Source organism: Gossypium hirsutum, chromosome D08, assembly GCF_007990345.1.
Source record: "Gossypium hirsutum isolate 1008001.06 chromosome D08, Gossypium_hirsutum_v2.1, whole genome shotgun sequence".
Taxonomy (NCBI): Eukaryota; Viridiplantae; Streptophyta; class Magnoliopsida; order Malvales; family Malvaceae; genus Gossypium; species Gossypium hirsutum.
This window is the reverse complement of record NC_053444.1, coordinates 52,765,446-52,787,708: the sequence shown is the minus strand read 5'-3', so window position 1 is coordinate 52,787,708 and position 22,263 is coordinate 52,765,446. Positions and strand designations below refer to the sequence as shown.

General features: G+C 35.7%; 4 protein-coding genes across 6 annotated transcripts; 1 reads left to right on the top strand and 3 right to left on the bottom strand.

Moving 5' to 3' along the window:
* Positions 1-139: 139 nt before the first annotated feature.
* Positions 140-2,774, bottom strand: LOC107900797 (metacaspase-1). The gene is made up of 5 exons (XM_041098368.1): positions 2,144-2,774; positions 1,553-1,883; positions 1,151-1,271; positions 823-1,050; positions 140-389 (listed from the first exon to the last, which is right to left on the bottom strand). The coding sequence occupies exons 1-5, from the start codon at positions 2,547-2,549 to the stop codon at positions 330-332; spliced, it is 1,146 nt and encodes a 381-aa protein (XP_040954302.1). The 5' UTR covers positions 2,550-2,774; the 3' UTR covers positions 140-329.
* A 6,257-nt stretch (positions 2,775-9,031) lies between these two features.
* On the top strand, positions 9,032-10,566 carry LOC107900799 (60S ribosomal protein L37a). Of its 3 annotated transcripts, none has more exons than XM_016826510.2 (5): positions 9,032-9,225; positions 9,613-9,652; positions 9,987-10,075; positions 10,183-10,265; positions 10,355-10,566. In XM_016826510.2, the coding sequence occupies exons 1-5, from the start codon at positions 9,223-9,225 to the stop codon at positions 10,416-10,418; spliced, it is 279 nt and encodes a 92-aa protein (XP_016681999.1). In that variant the 5' UTR covers positions 9,032-9,222; the 3' UTR covers positions 10,419-10,566. The 3 variants fall into 3 exon arrangements, with proteins under 3 accessions (XP_016681999.1, XP_016681997.1, XP_016681996.1); XM_016826508.2 differs by having other exon boundaries at positions 9,120-9,225; positions 9,555-9,652; XM_016826507.2 differs by having other exon boundaries at positions 9,121-9,225; positions 9,548-9,652.
* Positions 10,567-10,864: 298 nt separating this feature from the next.
* On the bottom strand, positions 10,865-13,824 carry LOC107900798 (uncharacterized). Its single transcript, XM_016826506.2, has 3 exons — positions 12,487-13,824; positions 11,769-12,030; positions 10,865-11,467 (listed from the first exon to the last, which is right to left on the bottom strand). Exons 1-3 carry the CDS (start codon positions 13,593-13,595, stop codon positions 11,300-11,302), a joined length of 1,539 nt encoding a protein of 512 aa, XP_016681995.2. The 5' UTR covers positions 13,596-13,824; the 3' UTR covers positions 10,865-11,299.
* Positions 13,825-17,035: 3,211 nt separating this feature from the next.
* LOC121203436 (casein kinase II subunit beta-1) lies at positions 17,036-20,740 on the bottom strand. Its single transcript, XM_041098363.1, has 5 exons — positions 19,883-20,740; positions 19,141-19,359; positions 18,305-18,414; positions 18,044-18,209; positions 17,036-17,480 (listed from the first exon to the last, which is right to left on the bottom strand). The coding sequence occupies exons 1-5, from the start codon at positions 20,085-20,087 to the stop codon at positions 17,350-17,352; spliced, it is 831 nt and encodes a 276-aa protein (XP_040954297.1). The 5' UTR covers positions 20,088-20,740; the 3' UTR covers positions 17,036-17,349.
* Between the last annotated feature and the right edge of the window lie 1,523 nt (positions 20,741-22,263).

Sequence of the window (22,263 nt, the reverse complement as noted above, 5' to 3'; positions counted from 1 at the left end):
AAGTCACAAACTTTAATCTCAGAGGCTACCAGTTGAGAAATTGAGCATAATGATTTCTTCAATTTGTGTTTTTAAGCAAAAATCTCTGTTTCACTTTTTTGGAAATATATTGAGACAAAGCAAGTAAAAGTTGTACAAATAAAGAAACATGTATTTATTAATCGCAGGTGATGTAATCCAGATTTGTTAAATATAATGAGAGGAACCCAGAAAATTCTTGTTCAACCAATGTACTTTGGGAACACAAAAGAAATTCAACCCCTTATCCAGAAATATAAATAAATTCAATTTACAAATAGCATATAACAAATTCGTATTTTAAAAATTTATCAAAGGGAGAAAGGTTTCATATAAACATCGAACGGTTTGCATGCTGTCAACTGCGGCTCCTGTCAACCAATGAAACACCAAAACAAAAAGTCAGAATGAAATTTGCAATTTTGCTTCATTAGTATTCCAGGTTCTAAAACTCAGACAAGGAAAAAACCTTTTGTCTCATACCAAATTCCAAATTCTAAAATGAACTCATCTTAAAAGATTTGATATTATAAAACCGTAGAGAGACACTATCAGGTCGAAGTTTCGGTTGTTTTAACAACAAAGATTTTACAAATGTTCTGTTCCAAACAATGTTACTCAGTTAGTTGGCAGGATATGTGTTGCTTCCACATGCATCTGCACAATCATTTCTACTTATATGAACCTTGCTAAACATTAACATGTTTGAGATTCTGGACCACACAAAAAGTACTCAAAGCCAATCAATCAGACCACCTTTTTTCTGAGGAACAGAAAATTAAACCAATAAGTCGGAGATATTACCTGCCTCAACCCACCAAGTCCAACAGTGCTACCACCTGTCAAAAGCATGCTGATGAGGGATGTAACAGCACCACCACCAAAGTCACCGCCACCTCCACCACTCCCCACACTTCGAATCGCATTGCGCATTGCAGTGAGAATGCTCCCATATGTAGCTGCATGCCCCCTTTCGATGGCTTGGATTAAGCAGAATGTCATGGCACCGGTAGATGTAATCCTTGATAGGGCCTGCACCCCAAAGCATTAAAACAATTTTTTAGTCTTCAAAATCTAAAATGATATCAGAACTGAAATTTCAAATTACATAATCAGTTTTTCAGAAACTTACAGATGTATCAGCAGAGGTTTGATCATCATCACAACCACTAAAGGAGATCACTTCTCCACCACTTGTTCCCTTCCACAAACCTGATGCAGGACGATGGTCCTCCCATACATACTGTCCAGCCCTGGCCCAAGACAAAGCATCAATTTCCAGTCTTCAGATTATATAAAACAGCATAATTAAAAATAAAATAGAAGGCCAAAAGGGTAGGAAAAGTTTCTGGATCATCAAATATAGGTCCTTCCTAGTACTCTTTGCTCCCTTCATCTAACACGTTTAACATTAAATACACTTTCCTTCTCAACACGGAAACTAAATTTCTTCTCAAAGGAATGGTAACAAAATTAGTAAGAGAGATCTCCATTACAAGTTAACAATACATGAGCATGTTTGGAAGTAACAAACCTATTCATTCTACAAAGGAATGGTAAATCCAATACAGTTCCACTATGGCAAGCATCAATAATCGCATGAAGCCTAACACCATGAGGTAGAGGTCGAACAATAGTTGCATTGATCTCGTCATCAACAATCATCCCTTGAGTTTCAAAATCCAAAGGGCAAAGAGTCTCATCGTAGCCGTCAACTTCATCACCAGTGTAATTTCGTTGCCGTGAACCATGACCGGAATAGTGAAATAACAGAGAATCACCAGGTTGACAACCTTGTACTAACCAAAATAATGCCATCCTTATATTATGCTTCGTTGGAAGCCTGTAGGGATCAGTTTCTTCTTCTGCATTAAGAAAACAATTAACACCCCTAATTACTTTATTCACATACATAATTAGGAAAACTTGATTCAAAACCCGAACATAAATGCCATATTACAGAAAGGTAAGATTCTCTAAGGTAGCTACCAAATTTATGGTCCAAATTCGATATTTAAAGTTTAAACCCTAGAATTTACTGCCCAGTCAAATATTGCTCGATAGAATTGATTCCAATTCAAATGCAAAGATATGAAAACTAAAGATCAAAAACAAAAAAATTTACCTGTGAGCATAAGAATGGAATCCTCGGGAAACTTAAACTTGTTGACGAGAAGGTAACGCATGCACTTGGCGTCATTGATGCAACCTTTGAGCTCATGCCTCGAGTATCTATACGAAATCCCACAGACCACCGCCCTTTTTCGACCGTGGGCGTGGGGAGGTGCCCCGGGAGGAGCATGATTGTAAGGGGAGGGAGAAGGAAGCGCGTGGGTGGAAGGAGCAGGTGATTGGGACGCGGGAGGGAGGGATCGAGGGTCAGCGATGTTGGTAACGGCTTTACAGATGGCACAACGGATGGATCGGGCACCTTGCGGAAGCTGCAAAGGGGTGTGGCAGCCGGAGCAGTTGACCAGCATAGGCGGCGGGTAATTGTAGTACATGCCTCCTGGCCCTGGCGGCGGATACATTATTCAAAATCTCAAAGGTTAATTCCTAAAAAAAATTATTTGGGGAAAAAAGGGAATTTCTAATGATGAAGAAGAAGAAAATAAGGAGGTGGAATTAGCGTTGGGCCTGCGCTGGCGTTGATTGGTAGCAAGGTGGAACCAACAACCGATTATCGCGTTTTAGAATTTCAGTTGATTCCCCTTTGACTTTTTTATTTGTTTTCTTTTTCCTTATTTCAGCCCTTTTTTTAAATATATAATAATGTAAAATATATTTCTGCTTTATAATTTGAAAAATATTTATTTGCCTCTCTCATAACCCTCCCTTCACATTTACTAAGCAATTAAAACGATTTCTTTATTTTTAATCACAAAATAATAAAAAATTTAATTACACCTTAAAGTAAATTTAATATATTTAACTCCAATTGAAATTAATTATTTTACCAACAAGTGGTTGGATACAATAGTAAGATACATTAAGGAGAATATAAATTCGAATCTTAGAGATAATATTGTTGAGAGGGGCAGTTACAAATCCCGAACATGAACTACAAAACAAACATGCATAATATCAAAAAAGAATTATATATTTTAAATTTATATTTAATTCAAGATGAAATCATTAAATTAATTGATTACTCTTATTTATAAAATTTTAATAGGATTAAAATATAAAAGCAAACAAATCATTTCAATATTTTTTAAAAAATCTTCTCAAAATTAATATATATATAATTATATTAAAATTAAGTTTTAAATACTAAACATATATTTATATAAAAAAATTGTTAAAAGAGAATGGGAAAAATAAAAAAGAATTAAAGCTTATTCGATTCGGTATTTGTAGTTTTTGTTATAAACCCAATAAGTGGAAATCAGAGATGAAATTAGAAAAAAATTTAGGGGTTGGAATTAGATTGTATACCTTTACAATAGTAAAAAAAATATAATTTTATCATTTTAATAATTTATATCTTTATAATTTTGAAAGGACTAAATCAAATTTTTATCATTTTAAAGAGGTATAATTTTACCACTATTAATTAAATATTTTATAAACTATAAAAAATCTAAATAATTATTTTTCCATTTTAAATATCATGCATTATATACATAATAGGGGAAAAATACCAAAAAAAGCCACTTTTTTTAAATTTACCGAAATGGGCCCGGTATTTTATTATTTACCGAAATGGGTCATTTTCCCCTAAATCGCGTCCACGTCACCACGAAGTAAGGGACGTGTCAGCAAATTGCGACCACGTCAGCGCGCTTTGCTGACGTGGCAACAAAGCACGTCCACGAAAGTGCGATTTGTGTGCACGTCAGGAAAGCGCACTGACGTGGCAGCGCTTTGTTGCCACGCAGGGGCGCGATTTGCTCCACTAGTGAACAGTGCAACGGTCATTTTTTTGACCGTCGCCCCCCCAACAGTCAAAAAAAATCTATAAATACCCCCCACCCCTTAATTTTTTTTCACAAACTAATCCTCTCTCAAATTTTCTCTCAATTTCCTCTAAATTTCCTCTCAATTTGCTCTCAAATTCCTTCCAAATTTCTCTGAAATCCATATTTAATCTCAATTTGCTTTCAATTTCCTCTTAAATTTCTCTTAAATCCCTATTTTTAAATAATTTTAAAAAAATTATTTTTTTAAATTTTTTTAAATCGTAAAAATTTATACGATTTCAACAATGGCCGGAGAATTGACTCATCTTGATAAGCAGCACATATCCGTCGAACAAATGAAAATGGTAAGTGTTAAATTTAATTTTTAAATATTATTTAAGATTTTTTTATTTATGCATTTTTAGATAATTATTAATTTATTATAGACCTGTCCATGGGTCAGGCGGCCGGCCTGGCTCGACGGCCCGCCCGAAATATGGGAGGGTTCGGGTAAAAATATAGGCCCGAAATATGGGCTTGGGCAAAAAAACGAGGCCCGTTTAAAAAATGGGCCGGGCCTCGGGTACCACTTTTTTGGCCCAGGCCCGGCCCGAATATAATAAATATATTTTTTATTTTTAAGTTTTAATTTTAAATTTTAAATTTTAAAATATTTTTTTTATTTTTTTATTTTTAAAATAATTTTTTAATGTTTATTAAAAAATGGGCCGGGCCGGGCTCGGGCTTATGATATTTTTTCCCGGGTCGGGCCTGGGTAAAATTTTAGGCCGGGCCGGGCCTATGAGGTGGGCCGAAAAAAATTTTCGGGGCCGAGCCGACCCATGGACAGGTCTAATTTATTATTTGTTATAAAAGTCTGTAGATCGGATATTGGAATGCAATATCCGGAATATCCATGCTCCTCCATCACCGTTGGTAGAGAACTACCTGCAGGAAGCGGGTTTTTGGCACGTGGCGACGGTAAGCCGGGGATGCAAGGTGGACCCGAAACTTATCAGTGCGTTGATCGAGAGGTGGAGACCCGAGACGCACACATTCCATCTTCCATGTGGGGAGTGCACTATCACGTTGGAAGATGTCAATCTACAATTGGGATTGCCGGTGGACAGGTACAGTCACCGGGTTTACCCAATCTAGCGATTGGGGAGCGGTGTGCTACGAGCTTTTGGGCGCTATTCCGGAGAAAATAGACGGAGGTAAGATCGAGATAGGCTGGTTACGAGACACATTCCCGGATCCGGATGATGATTCAACCGAAGTAGAAGAATCCGATATGCTCGGGCATACATTCTTCAGATAATTGGAGGTTATCTGATGCCGGACTTGTCACGGAGCCGCGTACATCTAAGATGGCTACTGAAACTCATTGATTTTAGAGCAGCTGGTGAGTTGAGTTGGGGGTCTGCCGTCTTGGCGATATTATATCGGGAGATGTGTGGGGCGACGCGACCGACTAAAGCAAAAATCGGAGGTTGCCTGTCACTACTACAGTCATGGGCACGATTTCGCTTTCCATTTCTACGTCCTCGAGTGGACCACCCATATACATTCCCACTCATAACGAGGTAAATTTTATATTAGATTTTACAATTATTTTGTAGATTTTTAAAAATAAAAGTATGCTAAAAAATTATTTAATTAGATGGAACCATCCGGTAAGTCATGCTCGATTACCTACCTCTCTTGAAGATACACAGCTTCTATTAGACTAACAGTCGGAAGCACATGTAAGTATTAAATAAAATTGATATTTCCATCATTCGCTAGTCGATTGGTATTTAGTATTTAGTATTATGTATATAACTAATATTTCTATCATGTTCATATAGTTTCAATGGACACCATACGAGGATCTGGCAATTCGAGCAATAATTCCGGATGAGTTCTTACAAAATCCAAACGCTTGGCACGCGAAAGTCGCATTGATAAGCTATGCGACCGTAGAGATGCACCAGTCAGACAAAGTGTTACGGCAACTTGGATGTAGACAACCGATTTCCGTGACACCTGAGGTGTTTGATGATTACCACAACATCGACCTATGGCAACTACATACGGATTGGCCGAGATTCTGGTCCCACTACATCGAAATGTGGAAAGATCGGTATGAGTATATACCTACTATGGAACCGATCATCGTTCCGGAGTTAGCGTGCATGCCGGAATACATGCCATGGTTTAGGATCCATGGCAAGCAGTATTTATTGTCGGCAGAAGAAAGGCAGCGACAATTACGTGTCCAAAGGGAAAGACGCGGGCCTTTAAATCCAAGACGACAGGACGACGACACTGGCCCCTCAATGAGGCCCAGACATTCACCCGGTCCATCATCAGTGGCCATTCAATCACCAGGCCCAACGAGAGCACCGACACAGTCACCCGACCCAGCAGTTCAACCGATGATACCCACGGCACAGCCTTTCCAAATGATGCCAGGTGCGTTTTCTAGCTCTTTTTTGTATCATAACCCTTATATGTTTTCTTTTTCGAGTCCTATGGCAGGTTGGAGCCAATGGTCCGGTTCAACTCCATTTCCTGTTACACCGAGTGGACCGCCGATGTATAGGCCAGCGGCGCACGAGGGATTACAAAAGGGGCCGTCGGGGAGCTCTTCTTTTTACCAATCCCCACCACCGTATGGGTTTCAAACACTGTCGTCGTTGGTGATGCAAACACCTCCACATTCACTATTCTATCAAGGTGGCTCATCGTCCCCACTCTGACAACCAGATGCCCTACCGGAAGAACCAGAATCCCCGCCGGAGGAACCACAACCGCCGCTGAAAACTGGACAAAGGAGGAATCCAGCGCGTAACCGTCGACGGCCGCCATGTGGCACTGAATCCGGCGGGCACGGAGATTGATTTGTATTTTAATTTATTTGTACAAATATTTTGAATATTTTGATATTATTTGATGTAATAAAATAGAAATTTTTTTGAGTTATTACTTAAAAACCCTAAACTAATTTATTAAAAATTTATAAATTTATAATTTATAATTAAATGCATAATTTAATTGACAAACCTTAAACCCTTAACTTAAAAACCCTAACCCTAACCCTTAACTTAAAAACTCTAACCCTTGAATTAAAAACCCTAAACCCTTGACTTAAAAACCATAAATCCTTAACCTAAAAACTCTAAACCCTAAACTTAAAAACCTTAACTCTTAACTTTAAAACCCTAAACCCTTAACTTAAAAACCCTAACCCCTAAACCCTAACCCTTAAATAAAAACCCTAACCTTTAACTTTAAAACCCTAACCCTTGAATTAAAAATCCTAAACCCTTAACTTAAAAACCAATCTTTAACTTAAAAACCCTAAACCTTTAACTTAAAACCCTAAACTCTTAACTTAAAAACCCTAATCCTTAACTTTAAAACCCTAAACCTTTAACTTTAAAATCATAAACCCTTAACCTAAAAACCCTAAACCCTTAACTTAAAAACTCTAACCCTTGACTTTAAAACCCCAAACCCTTAACCTAAAAACCCTAAACCCTTAACTTAAAAACCCTAACTCTTAACTTAAAAACCCTAACCCTTAACTTAAATATAATTCTTCTCGTAACGCATCCTACTTGAAGCATTTTTTATACTATTTGCTCAGAAAGGTTAACTCGAAATTATTTTTCCAGGACCTACTGTAGCAAAAGCGCGTACACGTAGGCGCGACTTCAGAAATCCTTCTGATAAAGCATCCTGCTTTGATTTTATTTTAAAAACCCATAAACACGAAATGTAATCCAATTTTGAATAAATTATAATTAATTTAATTAGGAAACCTTAAACTCTAATCCCTTATTTGTTTACTTTTTCTCCAAAACCCTAAAAATCTTAAAAACCTTAAACCTTAAACCCTAAAATCCAAAAATCCAAAAATCTAACGTGGGAAAACGGGGAAATCGCGTCCCCAGGGGCGCGCTACGTGGCAACAAAGTGCGGCCACGTCAACACGCTTTCTTGACGTGCACACAAATCGCGCTTTCGTGGACGCGCTTTGTTGCCTCGTCAGCAAAGCGCGCTGACGTGGCCGCGATTTGTTGACACGTCACCTGACTTCGCGGTGACGTGGATGCGACTTAGGAGAAAATGGCCCATTTCGATAAATTTAAAAAAAAAAGCTTTTTTTGGTATTTTTCCCACATAATAGCTATAGTTAAGTAATTTCAAACAATTAAAATTGAATACCTATCTATAAAATATGAGCTGAGTTAACACAACATACTAAAAATAATGTGGGAAATAACTTTAATGGTTAATATAAATAGTATGGTCAGAAGTTAGTTAAATTTTTTTTCAAATTTTAATTAACGGTTAATTCAGTTCGAAATTGAATAATTAATCTAACTTAATAAATAATATTATATATTATATGTATTAGGCTATTACTAATTCAGATAATTTAATCAAATGAATATTATCAGATTTTTTATATGTTTTATACTTGTTTTAACAAAAAAAACCATATAAATTTCGGCTAACCGACCGAATTAATCGAAATATTTCGGTTCGATTAATTTTTTTGAAAAAAATTTCGGTTCGGCTAACGGTTAAATGATTAAAAGGTTCGGTTAATACAAGTTCAATTTGATTAATAGTTTGAATACCCCTACTCGTGGCATTTGGGATAATTTTATACATTGTTATATATTTCTCATAACATTTTTATTAAATCATATATTTTTTTATGAAATTGAGTAACTATTAAAATGATAGTTTTTTAAATCGGATTGAGTCGAGAATTAATTGATATATTAATATGAGTAAAGAGTTGAATAAAATTTGAACTGGTTTTTGAGTAAATAGCTCGTAATCAGTTAAAGCGAACTAAAAAGATGATTGAATTATTATTATTTTATTATTTTTATTTTTATTTAAAATTTTATTTTTATTGAATTCATAATGTTTTAAAAAAAATTATAAAACGTGAACACTTAAAATTATAATTTTTCAACAAAAAATTTAAGAGAATTTAATTTTTATATTTTGAAGTATAAACATTCAAATTTTATTTAAGTACTTGAAAAAAAAGAGTCAATCTATTAGTAGTATATATTCATGGGTTCGGTTCGGATTTTATCTTCCGCCCACGTTAATTAAAACCTTAACGGGCCGCATACCGATGAAGCCGGGTCGGGTTTTAGGGCAAATAATTTTAAGCATATATAAAACAAAATAATCTTCTCCGTCTCTATTTACTTGGCCGCGCAGACTACAAGCGGGATTTGTAGGGTTTTTGTTCCATTCCTCTTCCGCATATCCGAAGCCTTTCAATATGGTACGCTCTCTTTCACTGAAATTGCTTCTTCAATTTAGCACGAAGTTCCCGTTTTTAATCTCAATTAACTACAATTTATATATTTTTTTTTCTTAAGTTTCCAATCGACACATATTCTTAATCCATGTTGATATATTCTTCTGCGCTGTTCTTGAATAGTGGAAATGGGTTAATTCTCTAACGTTTTAAGATTCAATTAAAAGCTAGCTTGTTTCTTTAGTGAAACTTAAAAGTAAAAAGAACTTGGCTTTCTAATTTCGTGGAAACTATGTTCCGTTTTTAGTTGATATTATTATTTGTTTGATTGTGAACATGTTAAAAGTATGTAGTTTTATGAATCTCGACGGAGTAGCTGATTTAGCTCTGCATCGCTTCAAATCTGTGCAGACAAAGAGAACCAAGAAGGCCGGTATTGTTGGGAAATATGGTATGCGCTCTATTTAGCTTTTATCACGGTATATAATCCCTGTTTTTTGGTATATTTCATGGGAAATGAACCATAATCTGAACTATTCTGTTGTGTCATTGTAGTGCCATCAATTTCTGGAATGAGGGATCTTAGACTGTTAATAGGGGTCGAATATCTTATTTTCATTATTACGAATTTTACTTGCATGGTGTGGTTGATAACTGGATAGTTAGATATTGTGTTTATTGCTTAATGATTTGGATACTCGGCACGACAGTTTGTGACACTTGACTCGTTTTAGGTACTTTGTGTGATTAAAAATAGGAAGTTCCTAACAACTGGTAAATTTTAGGTACCCGTTATGGTGCTAGTCTGCGCAAGCAGATTAAAAAGATGGAAGTCAGTCAACACAGCAAGTACTTCTGTGAATTCTGTGGAAAGGTAGTTTTTTCATTCTTATTAGCATTCGTTTCCTTCTAGTTTGAGATTTCAGATGACTTGATTGGCTCGATAGTGGCTTATTTAATCTAGCATGTCAATGAATGCAGTATGCGGTGAAGAGAAAAGCAGTCGGAATTTGGGGATGCAAAGACTGTGGAAAAGTGAAAGCAGGGGGTGCTTACACTTTGAAGTAAGAATCTGTTGACCATTGTTTGTAATTATATTTGCTCATGGCATTGTGTTCTCTCTCTAATTACTTTTTTTTTTTGTCTATGGCAGCACTGCAAGTGCTGTGACAGTCAGGAGCACCATTCGGAGGCTTAGGGAGCAGACCGAGAGTTAAAACTTGATTTATAAAGTGCGTTTGTGCTTTTCATTTTCTTGATTTATGGAAGTGAATGCAGTGCCTTGTGCTAGTGCTTTTAAACAATTTGCTTTTTGGTATATTTTGAACTCATGAATCAATGGAATCAGTTTTGGTGTTTAGATTACGTCATCGATTATGCTAATATTGACTAAAATGGATTGAGTTATTGAAGCAGCTTTTCTTATTAACTTTTTTATTTCTTAGATATATCCATCTCTGGTTTCTAACATATATCTTTTCCAACAATTAGGCTCGAACTGTTTAAATCGTGTCAAGACAAATTTCCTTTGCCCTTTAAACACTAACCACTATCACCATGGGGGTAGCAAAGCCACATAATGAAATGTCACAAATTTACAGGGAAGAACCTGGGGAAATAACTTTAACACAACTAAATTACCTTCATGTCAAAGCATTTTAACTTTGAGATCTAACACTACCATACATTCATGGTTTTCTTCATTGCAAAATCCAATTAAGTTCACATACAACAGCATTGACTGGATGAGGTTTCAACTGCCCACCATTTATATATGGTTCTTTTCATATATCTAGCTCATCTTTACAAAAACTGTACAAAGATAGGATACCTAAAGTTAATTAGAAAAGGGTGTCATCACAACCACCGCCGTCAAATCTCTCTCTCCACCTTCACTTTTATGCTTGGAATTTCTTCCCAGCATGTGTAGGTGCTTTTGATGTTAAAAAGGATCTGAATACTCTTCAGCCAAGAATGAAGACTGTAAGAAGATGACAATAAAAAACACAAGGCTATATGAAAAGAAAGTCGCATAAGCATCATCCTCTTGCTGGCATCTCATTGAGTTTCAAATGCAAACGAGCTATTGTCAGAAGTCTCACACGGCATTGTTGTTATTGTGGTTATGATCCATTTGCTTTTGGACTGCTTTTACTGCAATTACTCTTGCTGCATTGGCTGCTCTATTAGCTGAGGCTACTGCCTTGTTCACTCTCTCATCTACCTTGGCCACATCATAAGCTTTCTCTGCAGCCCTTCTTGCCTCCTGACAAATGAAAAAAAAAACAATCAGACATGTCCCTGCTTCACACTGAAGACTGCAAGTACAGCAAACTGTTGCATTGCAGAGCATAATTCTTGACCACAAAATACAAGCCATGCAAAAATTTGAAACTGTCGAATCTTGAAAGTATTAGGCATGTCTTCCATGCACTTTGGATGTATTACACCTAATATTTGACATCAGTGAGTTACATTTTAGATACAAATAGTTTAAGGTTGGCCATCAGGCCAAGCAATGATTGGGAAAACTTATTACAACCTATGGCACAAAAAAAAAAAATTACCTGAACAGCATTAAGTACTTTAGAATGATAGACAGCTACAGGAGATACAGGATATATATTATTCCGTGTGCTTGGGACATCAAGGATTCCATTTTGCCAATGACCAGATTGTGTTTCCCCACTTCTAAATGTATACATTCCAAGCCCTTGTCGTCTGCCCTCATGCCAAGCACCTTCATACTGATGGCCATTTGCAAAACAATACACACCAAATCCATGCATCTTGTCTGCAAAATATTCCCCAGCATATGTATCTCCATTCCTAAATCAGAAGGTTCATAAATCTATGCTCATAAAGTAGATAGGCAGTAATTTCATTTGTATGAAAAGGCCACCCTCACATTGCAAAAATGCACTTAAAACATAAAACCAAACTTTCCTACATAGCTTGAGCTAGATTCCAGTGAAACCTATCAGTTATTCAAGCTAATACATGTAAAAAAACAGGGCAAAAAATGAACAAGGTTCCCAATCGGATCCTACAATCTAGGTGGTAAGTGATAACGCAACAATAACATTAGCTTTGTTACCTAAGCATACATGTAGTAATAGTATAATAAAACCATTTTGTAAGAATAAATTCATCCAAAATCTACAACAACAACAAATTACTAAGCATATTCATTCAGACACCAAGAATCTCATAACAAGAATCAAAAACTCGGAATTTATTCATAGCATAAGCCAAAAGAAACCTAGAAAATACAGAATTATTTACCTAAAATGGTAATGTCCAAGTCCATGCTTGACACCCCATTGGAATTCCCCAACATATCGACTTCCATCCTCACAGGTATGGATTCCACAGCCATGGCTCTGCCCATTAGACCACTCACCAGCATAGACATCCCCAGTATAGAACCAATAAACTCCGAATCCATGCCTAAGACCCTGCCTAAACTGCCCACGATATCGGCTTCCTCTCGCCCATGTTTCCACCCCATAGCCGTCGTACTTCCCATCTACCCAATCCCCCTCGTATCGTCCACTCATATAATAGTGATAAACGCCACTCCCTGAGCACTTGCCTTTATGAAATTCCCCTTCGTAAACGTCTCCGTTGCTATAAACTTGAACCCAACACCCTGAACTCGATCTCTTTTCGGATTTTGACCGAGACCCAATTGACCAAAACACTGGTAAGTGCGACCTCGATAGTGAAGATGATGACTTGAGCGTAACTGGAAACGAACGGGCTAAGAACAGTCGAATACAAGGGAGGCGAGGAAGGGCGAGGTTGAGGGAAAAAAGAAGGGCAACCGAGAAAGCAAAAGCCGTGAGGAAGTCAAGTAAAAGGGAGTGGCTTGGAGGTGAAAGTAAGAAGTACAAAAAGGGGAGAGATAAAAGGAGGATTAAGCGTAGGTAAACTCGAAGACGACGCAGGTGCTTGAAACGGTGGAGGATTCGATAAAAGGACGATTTAGCAGCGACGGAGAAGGAAAAGAACGACGCCGTATTCCGGGAATTGAACTGCGGGGGAGTGGTGAAATGGTACAAAGTAGGGGATTTGGTGAGAGACGGCGTTTGGGTCAAAAGGCGTCTCTTGTAAGGGGTCGGAGAAGTGGAAGATGAAGACGGAGGAGGTGCAATCGCATCATTTCCAGACGTGGTCTGAGTAATTATCTGAGGGAAAACGTAAACCGGAGACGTCCCGGTAACCGCCGGCGCTGTTGTATCGGAAAGCTGTTGTAAACGGTGGTGGTAATTGAAATGCTGGTGGTGGTGGTGGTGGTGGTGGTGGTGACCGGTGGAAGGTTTGGGATTAAAACCGGAGGAGACGCCGCTGCTTTCTTTTCCGAGCTGAACTTCCGATTTTTTCTGATGCATTACATACGTAAAAATCAATTTCCCTCCAATTCACTCTTAACTTTTTTTTTCCCTATTGCTTTGAATAGATTGGAAATTTCTCAAATCACTTTTCTTTTCATTTGCTTTGCTTTGTGTGTAGAGGAGAGGTTTTCTCTTTTTCACTCTAATAACTGTGAAAAGACAAAGAAGACATGAGCGTGGAATTAATGGTAATCATCGCCAAGCCATTTTTTTTTAATAAACCAATAATGGAGTGGTCCTTTTTGTTTATTCTCATTATTTTTTGTATTTGTTTTTTCCCTAAATAAAGAAATATTTAATTTATTATTAGTTTTTTATGCGTATTTATATCTCAAAATTTAAAATAAGTTGTTTCCTTTTTGTTCCTAAGCTCCAAAGGAGTTGTTAAAAAAGTGGGTTTTCAGAACCCCCAATACCATCAACCCACGTGGCTTGGGTATCTTTAGCCGCCGCTTCAAGGGCTCGTTAAATCGGCGCCATTCCGCCACGTACAAAATTACCTTAATGCCATTCCCTCTATTTGACTTCAACTTCAATCAAAGAAAAAGAAAATGATTCAGTTTGGGGCCAATGGGAGCAGACCCAGTTGCCTGCACCTACCAATCATTTTTGCTCTACCGCCGGCATCATCATCAATTGAATCATACTTTTTAGCCACGTTGTAAGAATTATATTGGAAGTTGAATGGGTTAGATTTTTCTTCTTTTTACCTCATCTAATTATTTTAATAATTATAGTCATTATTTTTTAAAAATAATTTAAAGTATATTTACTAAATAAAAATGACCAAATTATAATGAAAGTTTTCAATTTCTTGCTAAAAGAAATAGTAGTTTTATCAATTTTTAATCAACTCTCAACTATATATTTTTTTATTATATATTATCAGTTGAATTGATTGAATCTTCGGTTTTTAGTTTAATGGGACATCTCAATTTGAATATAACCAAAGGCATAACCTAAAAAATTTCATTTGACTCCCTCCCAAATATTAAATCATTCTATTTAAGTCTTTTAGTTCTTAATTGAATAGAAGATTTTTATTTTTGGCTTTTTTTAATTTGACCCTTTTAAAATTTTATAATTTTATCTCTGTTTCCTTAAACAAAATTTTTTATTTTTTACATAAAATATTGAACTATTGTTCTGGTGATCAAATTTTGATAAATAAATAAAACATGTTTTTAAAAGTTGATACAATCATAAAAAACTTAAAAAATAAATAAAATTTATATGAAGATTTAGAATATTTTTCATTTAAGTCATTGAATTTAACAGCAATCTTTATTTAAGTCATGAACTTTTGTGTAGTTTTTTTCTTTCAAATTTTATCATTTGTACTTCTATTGTTAACAAATTAGACCAATGATGGCATCTTCATTAATTAATTTTAATGTAAAAATTTCCATTAGAATGTGAACATGATGGGATCAACTCACATATGGACCACATCTTAAGGTATCGGTGGTGTGTAGAGTGCTCACATATGATCTCCCTTGTATTTACTTGGCGAGGTGGTGAGATGATAACACCTTGCATGGTGCTACTGATAGATAGTTTGTGACCACACAAGGTGGAGAAATGGCTAGAAGGTTGCATCTCGCAAGATGGTTAGTAAGGCCTTAGTGGAGACGACATTTCCCTAAGGTGGTGAGGTGCATCCTATGAAGTGGCGAAATGATGATTTGAGAGGAGGGCTCGCGAGGTAGGCACAAAGTGGCGAGGCATTTCACGAGGCCATGGCTGGCTCGCGAAATGGGTCGGATTTCGGGTTTTTGAAATATTCTATAACAAATTTTATAATAAAATAAAATAGAATAAAAGTTTTGAGACTTAAATGAAAGTTAATGCCAAACTGAGTGACCTAGAATATAAATTACCCGAGAACTTAATCTAGAATTGTTTCAATAATGACATGAGGGAAACTAATACCAATAATTAATCTTTATATGCTTGTCAAAATGTTAATCCCAAAGTTACTTTTTGCTCCTCATGTGATTAACCAATATTTAAAAAAAAAATTTAATTGCACCAAACATCTCAAATTATATTTTTATTCTAAATTTGTCCCTAAATTTCAAAATATTTTAATTATATCTCTAAACTATCGATGTTATATCAGTTAGGTTCTTCTATTATTGAAACCATTAATTTAACCATTAAATGACAAGTAAAATCTTATGTGGCATAATTTAAAATAAAAAATTTAATGAAAAGTAAATTATTGTCACATAACTTTTAAAATTTAAAACTAAAAATGAAGTAAACTCGAAAAAAAAAGAGTGGACGATAGTTTATGTAAAAGTTTAGAAAAGCCCAAAAACCAATATTTTTACAACATCCATTTTACAATATTTATTTTTCTTTAAAATTTTTATTTTAAATTGTCACGTAAAATATAGTATCTTGTTTAATGGCTAAATTAACGATTTTAATAACGAAAGAAGCTTATTGATATAATATCAATGGTTTAAATATATAATTTAGAATGATTTAAAGTTTGAGGACCAATTTAACATGTGAGGTATAGTTTGTGGATGTTTTAAAGAATGTGAAGAAAAATCTAAATAAGTGGATAAAGGAAATAATGAGGCCAAAGTTGGATGATGTAACAGATAAGGAACCCACTTGGGTTTGTGATGTAGAAGGGAAAACTTTATATAAATGTTTTGTTTTAGACAAATTTAACCTACTTTGACATTAAAAAAAATTAATATTTGGTAGCCACATTAAAATTTGATTAAATTCGAAAATGAGTTAAATAACGTTTTCTTTATTTATAATATTTAAATTTAAGATAAAAAGTTAAACAGATATAAACACTCGTGCCTCCTCTAAAATGAAGAATTTATGTTTTAACTTTTTTAATATCAAAAAAATTACGATGAAATTACATTTTGTCCCTTAAAATAATAAAATTGTGATTTAATTTATAAAGCTTTAAAAAATTTATATTTTAACTCGTAAATATTTAACTTAATTTGGGTGCTCTAAAAATATCTCCCGGATTAGGAAAGGATTATTTATAGTGAAGGTGTCCCACCAAGTAGCCTTGATATGAGAAAGATAGGGCAAGTGACATGCATATGGTGGTGCATGGATCACATCACATCACAACATCAACATAACATGTTAGGAAGATGCGGCGTCTGTTTCTTAAAACGGAAGAGGGGAGTGACTAGTGAGCTGAACTGGAGGTTAATGTCAAGTAAACCACATACCCCTTTTACGTTACGTGTGAGAGTCCAATATATTACTATCCTTCTCTGTCATAATGCTATGCTAATCACATTACCCATGGATGAGTACAGTACAGAATTGTGAACAGATGTCAGCTATGTGTACTCAGGTTAAGCATAATACCTTAAATCAAAGCCAGGCAGAACGCATTCAAGTATTATCTATAAGTGAAAATTGAATTGAATTGAGGTCTGGAGGAGCAAAAAGACCACTCCGTAGAGCACTTTTCATCCAATTTTAAGAACAAAATGTTTATTATTATATACATAAATATATGTTAGATAATTTAAATTCTAAACATATACATTAATATAATCAAATACATTACACAAATTTCAGAAATATGCTGTGCTCAACTACCAACAGGTTTGAAACATTTTGATTGGCATGTCAATCGTAACAATTGATGTATTTCACCATGCTGGGCAGCGCAACCAAGGAAGCACCAAAGCTAAGTGAAAATGGCCAGACGCTCTCAACACAAAACTCCTACAAGCACAAGTAGGTCAGGTCAGGGCTTGTGGATCTTGAACCCAAATACTCTGGGGATGTAGTTTTGCGTTGCCTTTTGTGGCTTTAGGTGTCCATACGTCATCAGAAATAGATGTGGAAATGTCGCCCCAAAGTATGCTCCATCGATATCTTGTTTAACATGTCAAGAATATGAAGCTGTATATCAAAGTAATACAACAGTAATGCCTGTGGCAAAGGACTTGATATCAAGCTTCTAATCGACGCCCATTTCGAGTTCAACATCACCTTTCCAAAAGGCAAAATGAAATACATCTTACATGCCCAAAGACATTATATGTATATATTCATGATTCAGAGACAAAGGAAAAGGATAGCATGTCTCCCACTAAAGTATGTGCAGACTTGACCCACCAAACCCACCATCAAATTTGGGGAGAAGAATGTTATAAAAGAAAGACAAGCACTGACTTGGGGAAGAATGTAGGGAAATGCATACATCCAAATAATGTCAGATCCAATTGTCATGATCAATATGTAAAAGAGAATTCCAGGATAAAAGATTTATGATCAATGCGAGGCCAATATCATCTAAGAGATATATATGCCATAGTAGGGGGCCACTTAAAATGCATGTACAAAGAGGGTAGTGTAAGACACAAGCATACTAGGTAATTTAGTTAATTATCCTAAAAAGAAGAGAAGTAACATAGTACATGAAATAAAAAGGATACTGCCTTGATACTTGGACCGAGGATAATATACATCTTCACACTTTGGACAGTAGATTTTCACGGTACTGGCACGAGGAATATCTGACTGACCAACTGGAAGACAAGATTGTCCACAGCAATAAACTCTAGGGCATCTCCCAAAACCGTAGCTTTTGTACTTCTCCAACTGAGATAAAAGTTTCAAGTAGAACTTTGTAAACAGAGATACCATAAAGTCAATGGAAAGCAAAGAAAAAACAGGGAAAATGAAAGCAATTTTACCATAGCAGACATTCCCTTGCTAGTTAATATGTAACGTACATGTATAAGACCATACAACATCTCAGCAGCTGATTCAACTAATTCATTCTGTTCTTCGGTGAACATATCACCTATAAAATCCAAAAGACATTTACTTAATCGCAAGAATGAATGTTCATTGATGATTTACTTGAGCATCAAGAAACAAAAGTTGAAGCCATATTTTGTAGGAAAAAACTTGACATTCAAAGCATACGGGCAGACATGACATATTATACAAAGCAACGCTAAAAATGCAAGAAAAGTAGCAAATTAGACACCGACATTATGACTGCAAACAATATGGTCAGAAATGCCGAAAAACACAAGGTTTAAAAATAATTGCAACAATGTGGTTCCTCAATTCACTTGGTGTAATATTTCTGATGTTAACTTTCTGCAGCAATAGTAAAAAACTCCGAAGTAAAAAGAAAAAAGCACTTCAAAATAATAAAGATTGTCTCGAACAAGAACAAGAGTGATCAAATTAACATCCAGTGAGTTATGGAGTCAGTGAAGAGTCGACTATGTGGGGGTTCCAAATTAACCGAACTACCAAAATTAAGTTGGCTGTCTTGCAACTTATTTCCCAAGAAAAATTTGATCTACCCTTCTAAATTCTTTAGTGGCCAGAATCCTCATGAAAATCCAAAAACAAAACTATCAAACTTTAGACCCGAGACAGCAGAGAAGAATTACGGATGGAGGCGGCAAAAACATCTGCTAAACAATGGTAATTTGGTAAACCATAGCACCTCGAATAGATATCAAATCATCCAAAATTTATATACAAAAATCAAGTCAATGAAAATGCTTACCATGAGAAGATTCAACATCCAATATTAAATCAAGGGCGTAGTCATAATATGGAACTTGACTGCTCAACCCGCAAAGATTGAAGTCATCTTGGATGTATTCATCATCAACTTCACAAAAGAACTCATTGCCTCGCAAACCGCAAAACCACGAAATCCAAGACGTGTCATCTCCCTCGGAACCACTAACGTCTGATTCTTCACTGTCGGTTTCTGACTCCTCTGCAATCAAGGCAGTATGAGCAGGTAATAGAGAAGTACCTCACATTTTGTTACTTGCTTATATCATTCATGACTGATGATCTGAGATTCTTAATGGTCTCCATTGCATCTTATGCAAAATCCAAACAAGATAAATCGTAAGGTTTACACTTTTCCGGATAATATAAAAAAAACCAAATCCGCCAACAACCTCTTAGCAAGATTCTTAAGTTGTGTGGCATAAGAGCTCGGAGTTGGGGTTCAATTACCGGCATCCCTACCCCTACCCCCAATCCTAGCTAAACATGGTAAAAAACTTGAAATATATTATATTAAATCAACAACCTCAATGGAAGGGGATAACATACAAAATTTTCAGATTACCAAAACATGGAAACAGAAATATATTTAAACACCTATATCATTCCAAATCAAATTAAACAAGCCAGTCAATGCATTCGACGCAATACACGTTTCACTACAGATTAATCGAAGGGGGGAAAAAGCAGAAACAAAGAGAGAAAGTGAATGACGAGTAACTTACCAGCAGAACATTTGGCTTTGGAACGTGAATCGCGATGAGAAAGCAGGGATTTACCAGCGGAAGTTGAAGGAACAGAGGGTCTTCCTTTGTCTTTGCTGTTGAAGCCCCTCGAAGTGGACGGGGAAGACTTGTCCAGCGCATCGTTTATGCGCTTCCGATCCAACGGTCCTCCCCCTCCTCCTCCTCGATCTCTATGACTATACATAACCTTTTTTTTTTACCTTTCACAACTCAAATTCGCAAAAGCTCCCAACTTTTTTCAATGCAGGGGCAAAAAATCAAGCTTTTTTGGATTCATGGCGCCGTGAGGGGAGAGTAAGATGAAGAAAAATCCCAGGAATTGAGAAATTAAAGGGTTTTCGCAGGGTGGGGATGAAGCAAAAAACGGCTTTTTATTTGAGAATCAAAAACAAGTTGGAGGTTGAAGGAAGTGGGGATGAAGAAGAGGGAAAGGAGACAAATTGGGGTAAAAATGAGAGAAAGGAGAAGCCAGGGTTTCCCTATTGTCCAGTTGTTGTCTTTGGGGGAGATTTTTTTTTGTTTTAAAATTCTTGGATGGATTCCCCCATGGACAGGACAGGCTACAAGTCTCAGGCCCATAGAAAATCAAGCTTTACCTCTAAATTATTATTCCATTCATTCATTAAACAATGCGTGTGTCACTACTCTCTTCTTTTAACCAACAGAAAATGAAATTGAAAACGAAAACCTCGGCAACTTTATTAAGTATAAGCCCATACTCCAAACCCTCATTTTCAACCTTTCCTCCCAAAATATTGAATAGGAGTAATTGTGTAGTTTACTAGGAAAGACAGGTAGCAAGAATGTTGATAATGGATTGCCTATTCTAGCAAGACAAATGTAAGTTTTATGTTCTGAGATATGCTTTGGTATTTACATTATAATTTTTGGATTACATGATTATAAGTTGAATAGCCATGTGGCTAAGGCGTCTAGCTGATAGTTGGAGGAGTTGGGACCTCTCATGATTGCTATCAGATTCTTAACAAAGGAGTGCATATAATATAAAGCTTGTGAGATTACAAATTTACAATGGAGAGGTTCACAGTGGCTATGAAACTAGTTCCACTGCTACTGCAGCTCTTCCTAAGCCCTGGAAGACACAGTTTGTTGAATAGCAAGGGAACACCGAACATCATAGTCTTGGTGGGTATTTTCTTTTTTGGGTTCAAACATGGTGTTGGGTATGTTATGCTGTGCAAAGGCTGTCATCACCCTACTTACTACTTCCACAGTCAGGATGCCTTTGAACAAAAAAAAAAGTGAGTAGCATGTGCAGCGCATAAAGTCAATAAATGTAATGCAAACCTTTAACCAAATAAAGATAATGCAGGCTTATTCAAACTGAAATAATAGGATTCTTCATAAAAAGGAACCATCTTTAGTGAAATTTATTAAACCCTAAACATAAGAAATTAAAAAAGAAAAAAGAGCATTTCCTTTCAAAAAAACAGTTTCATGTCATATCCCATTTTCAACGTGACTGGGAATAAAAGATACTTCGTTGGATAGTTATTATACGTACTAACAATATCAACAATTCAACATTAAGGGTGTTTTCACTCCTTTGAGCGCGTGATTGAATTTTCAGTTTTTTTTCCTTAAATTTGACCTTTGCTGCTGGGTCCGAATCCGACATCTATTCCACTGTCATCTTTAGGGTCCGAAGAGCGCGCTGTCCACGCGCTGTCGCTTCTCGTGCTTCACACTTATCGCAAGTCTCGGCTAAGCTCTCTAATCATTTTTCAAAATCAAATGCAAAGAACGAAGTAAAGTTTTACTTTTAATACAAAAATAAATCCATATTAAAAAAATTTAAAAAACGTATTACTTTGTCAATTTTAATTAGGGTTAATTCTAGCAAAAATCAGTTTTTAAATTTTAAATATTTTAATTAAATCTTAAAGTATTGGATCTAGTCCTTCTAGCAACTTAATCATTAGTTTAAGTATTAAATGTCCAACTCAAATCTAAGATGAAGCATATTTAAATATATATGTATCCAAGGGAAAATTGAGAAATATTTTTAGAGGGAATTAAATTATGAATTATAAAATTTTGAGAGGTAAAAATAGAATTTTATTATGTATTATAATTCATGATTTCATCGTTCTTACAGGGTTTAAACATTTTTTTGGGAGAAAAAAGTGAAAATTTATCTTATATTAACTTATAATTTTATCAATAATAAAGGGGCTAAATTACAATTTTTTTTATTTTGAGGGCTCAAGGCTCTTTCCTACCCTTTGGATTCGCCTTTTTGTGTACCTACCTTATGGACATCATAGACCTACGTGTTAAAAAAAAGTTTTTTATAAATTTTATTGACGCTACCTATTCTTTTAGAATGCGACAAACTC

Excerpts from the sequence above, each read along its gene's own strand:
- LOC107900798 (XM_016826506.2), bottom strand. The coding sequence starts at position 13,595 with ATGCATCAGAAAAAATCGGAAGTTCAGCTCGGAAAAGAAAGCAGCGGC. Across the intron at positions 12,031-12,486 it reads CTTGGACATTACCATTTTAG|GAATGGAGATACATATGCTG; the intron begins GTAAATAATTCT and ends CTTCTGATTTAG. Across the intron at positions 11,468-11,768 it reads AAGTACTTAATGCTGTTCAG|GAGGCAAGAAGGGCTGCAGA; the intron begins GTAATTTTTTTT and ends TTCATTTGTCAG.
- LOC107900799 (XM_016826508.2), top strand. The coding sequence starts at position 9,559 with ATGAATCTCGACGGAGTAGCTGATTTAGCTCTGCATCGCTTCAAATCT. Across the intron at positions 10,076-10,182 it reads TCTGTGAATTCTGTGGAAAG|TATGCGGTGAAGAGAAAAGC; the intron begins GTAGTTTTTTCA and ends CAATGAATGCAG. Across the intron at positions 10,266-10,354 it reads GGGGGTGCTTACACTTTGAA|CACTGCAAGTGCTGTGACAG; the intron begins GTAAGAATCTGT and ends TGTCTATGGCAG.
- LOC121203436 (XM_041098363.1), bottom strand. The coding sequence starts at position 20,087 with ATGTATAGTCATAGAGATCGAGGAGGAGGAGGGGGAGGACCGTTGGAT. Across the intron at positions 18,415-19,140 it reads GGATGTTGAATCTTCTCATG|GTGATATGTTCACCGAAGAA; the intron begins GTAAGCATTTTC and ends TGGATTTTATAG. Across the intron at positions 17,481-18,043 it reads TCGGTCCAAGTATCAAGGCA|ATATCGATGGAGCATACTTT; the intron begins GTATCCTTTTTA and ends ATGTTAAACAAG.
- LOC107900797 (XM_041098368.1), bottom strand. The coding sequence starts at position 2,549 with ATGTATCCGCCGCCAGGGCCAGGAGGCATGTACTACAATTACCCGCCG. Across the intron at positions 1,884-2,143 it reads TTCCATTCTTATGCTCACAG|AAGAAGAAACTGATCCCTAC; the intron begins GTAAATTTTTTT and ends TTCTTAATGCAG. Across the intron at positions 390-822 it reads GACTTGGTGGGTTGAGGCAG|GAGCCGCAGTTGACAGCATG; the intron begins GTAATATCTCCG and ends ATTGGTTGACAG.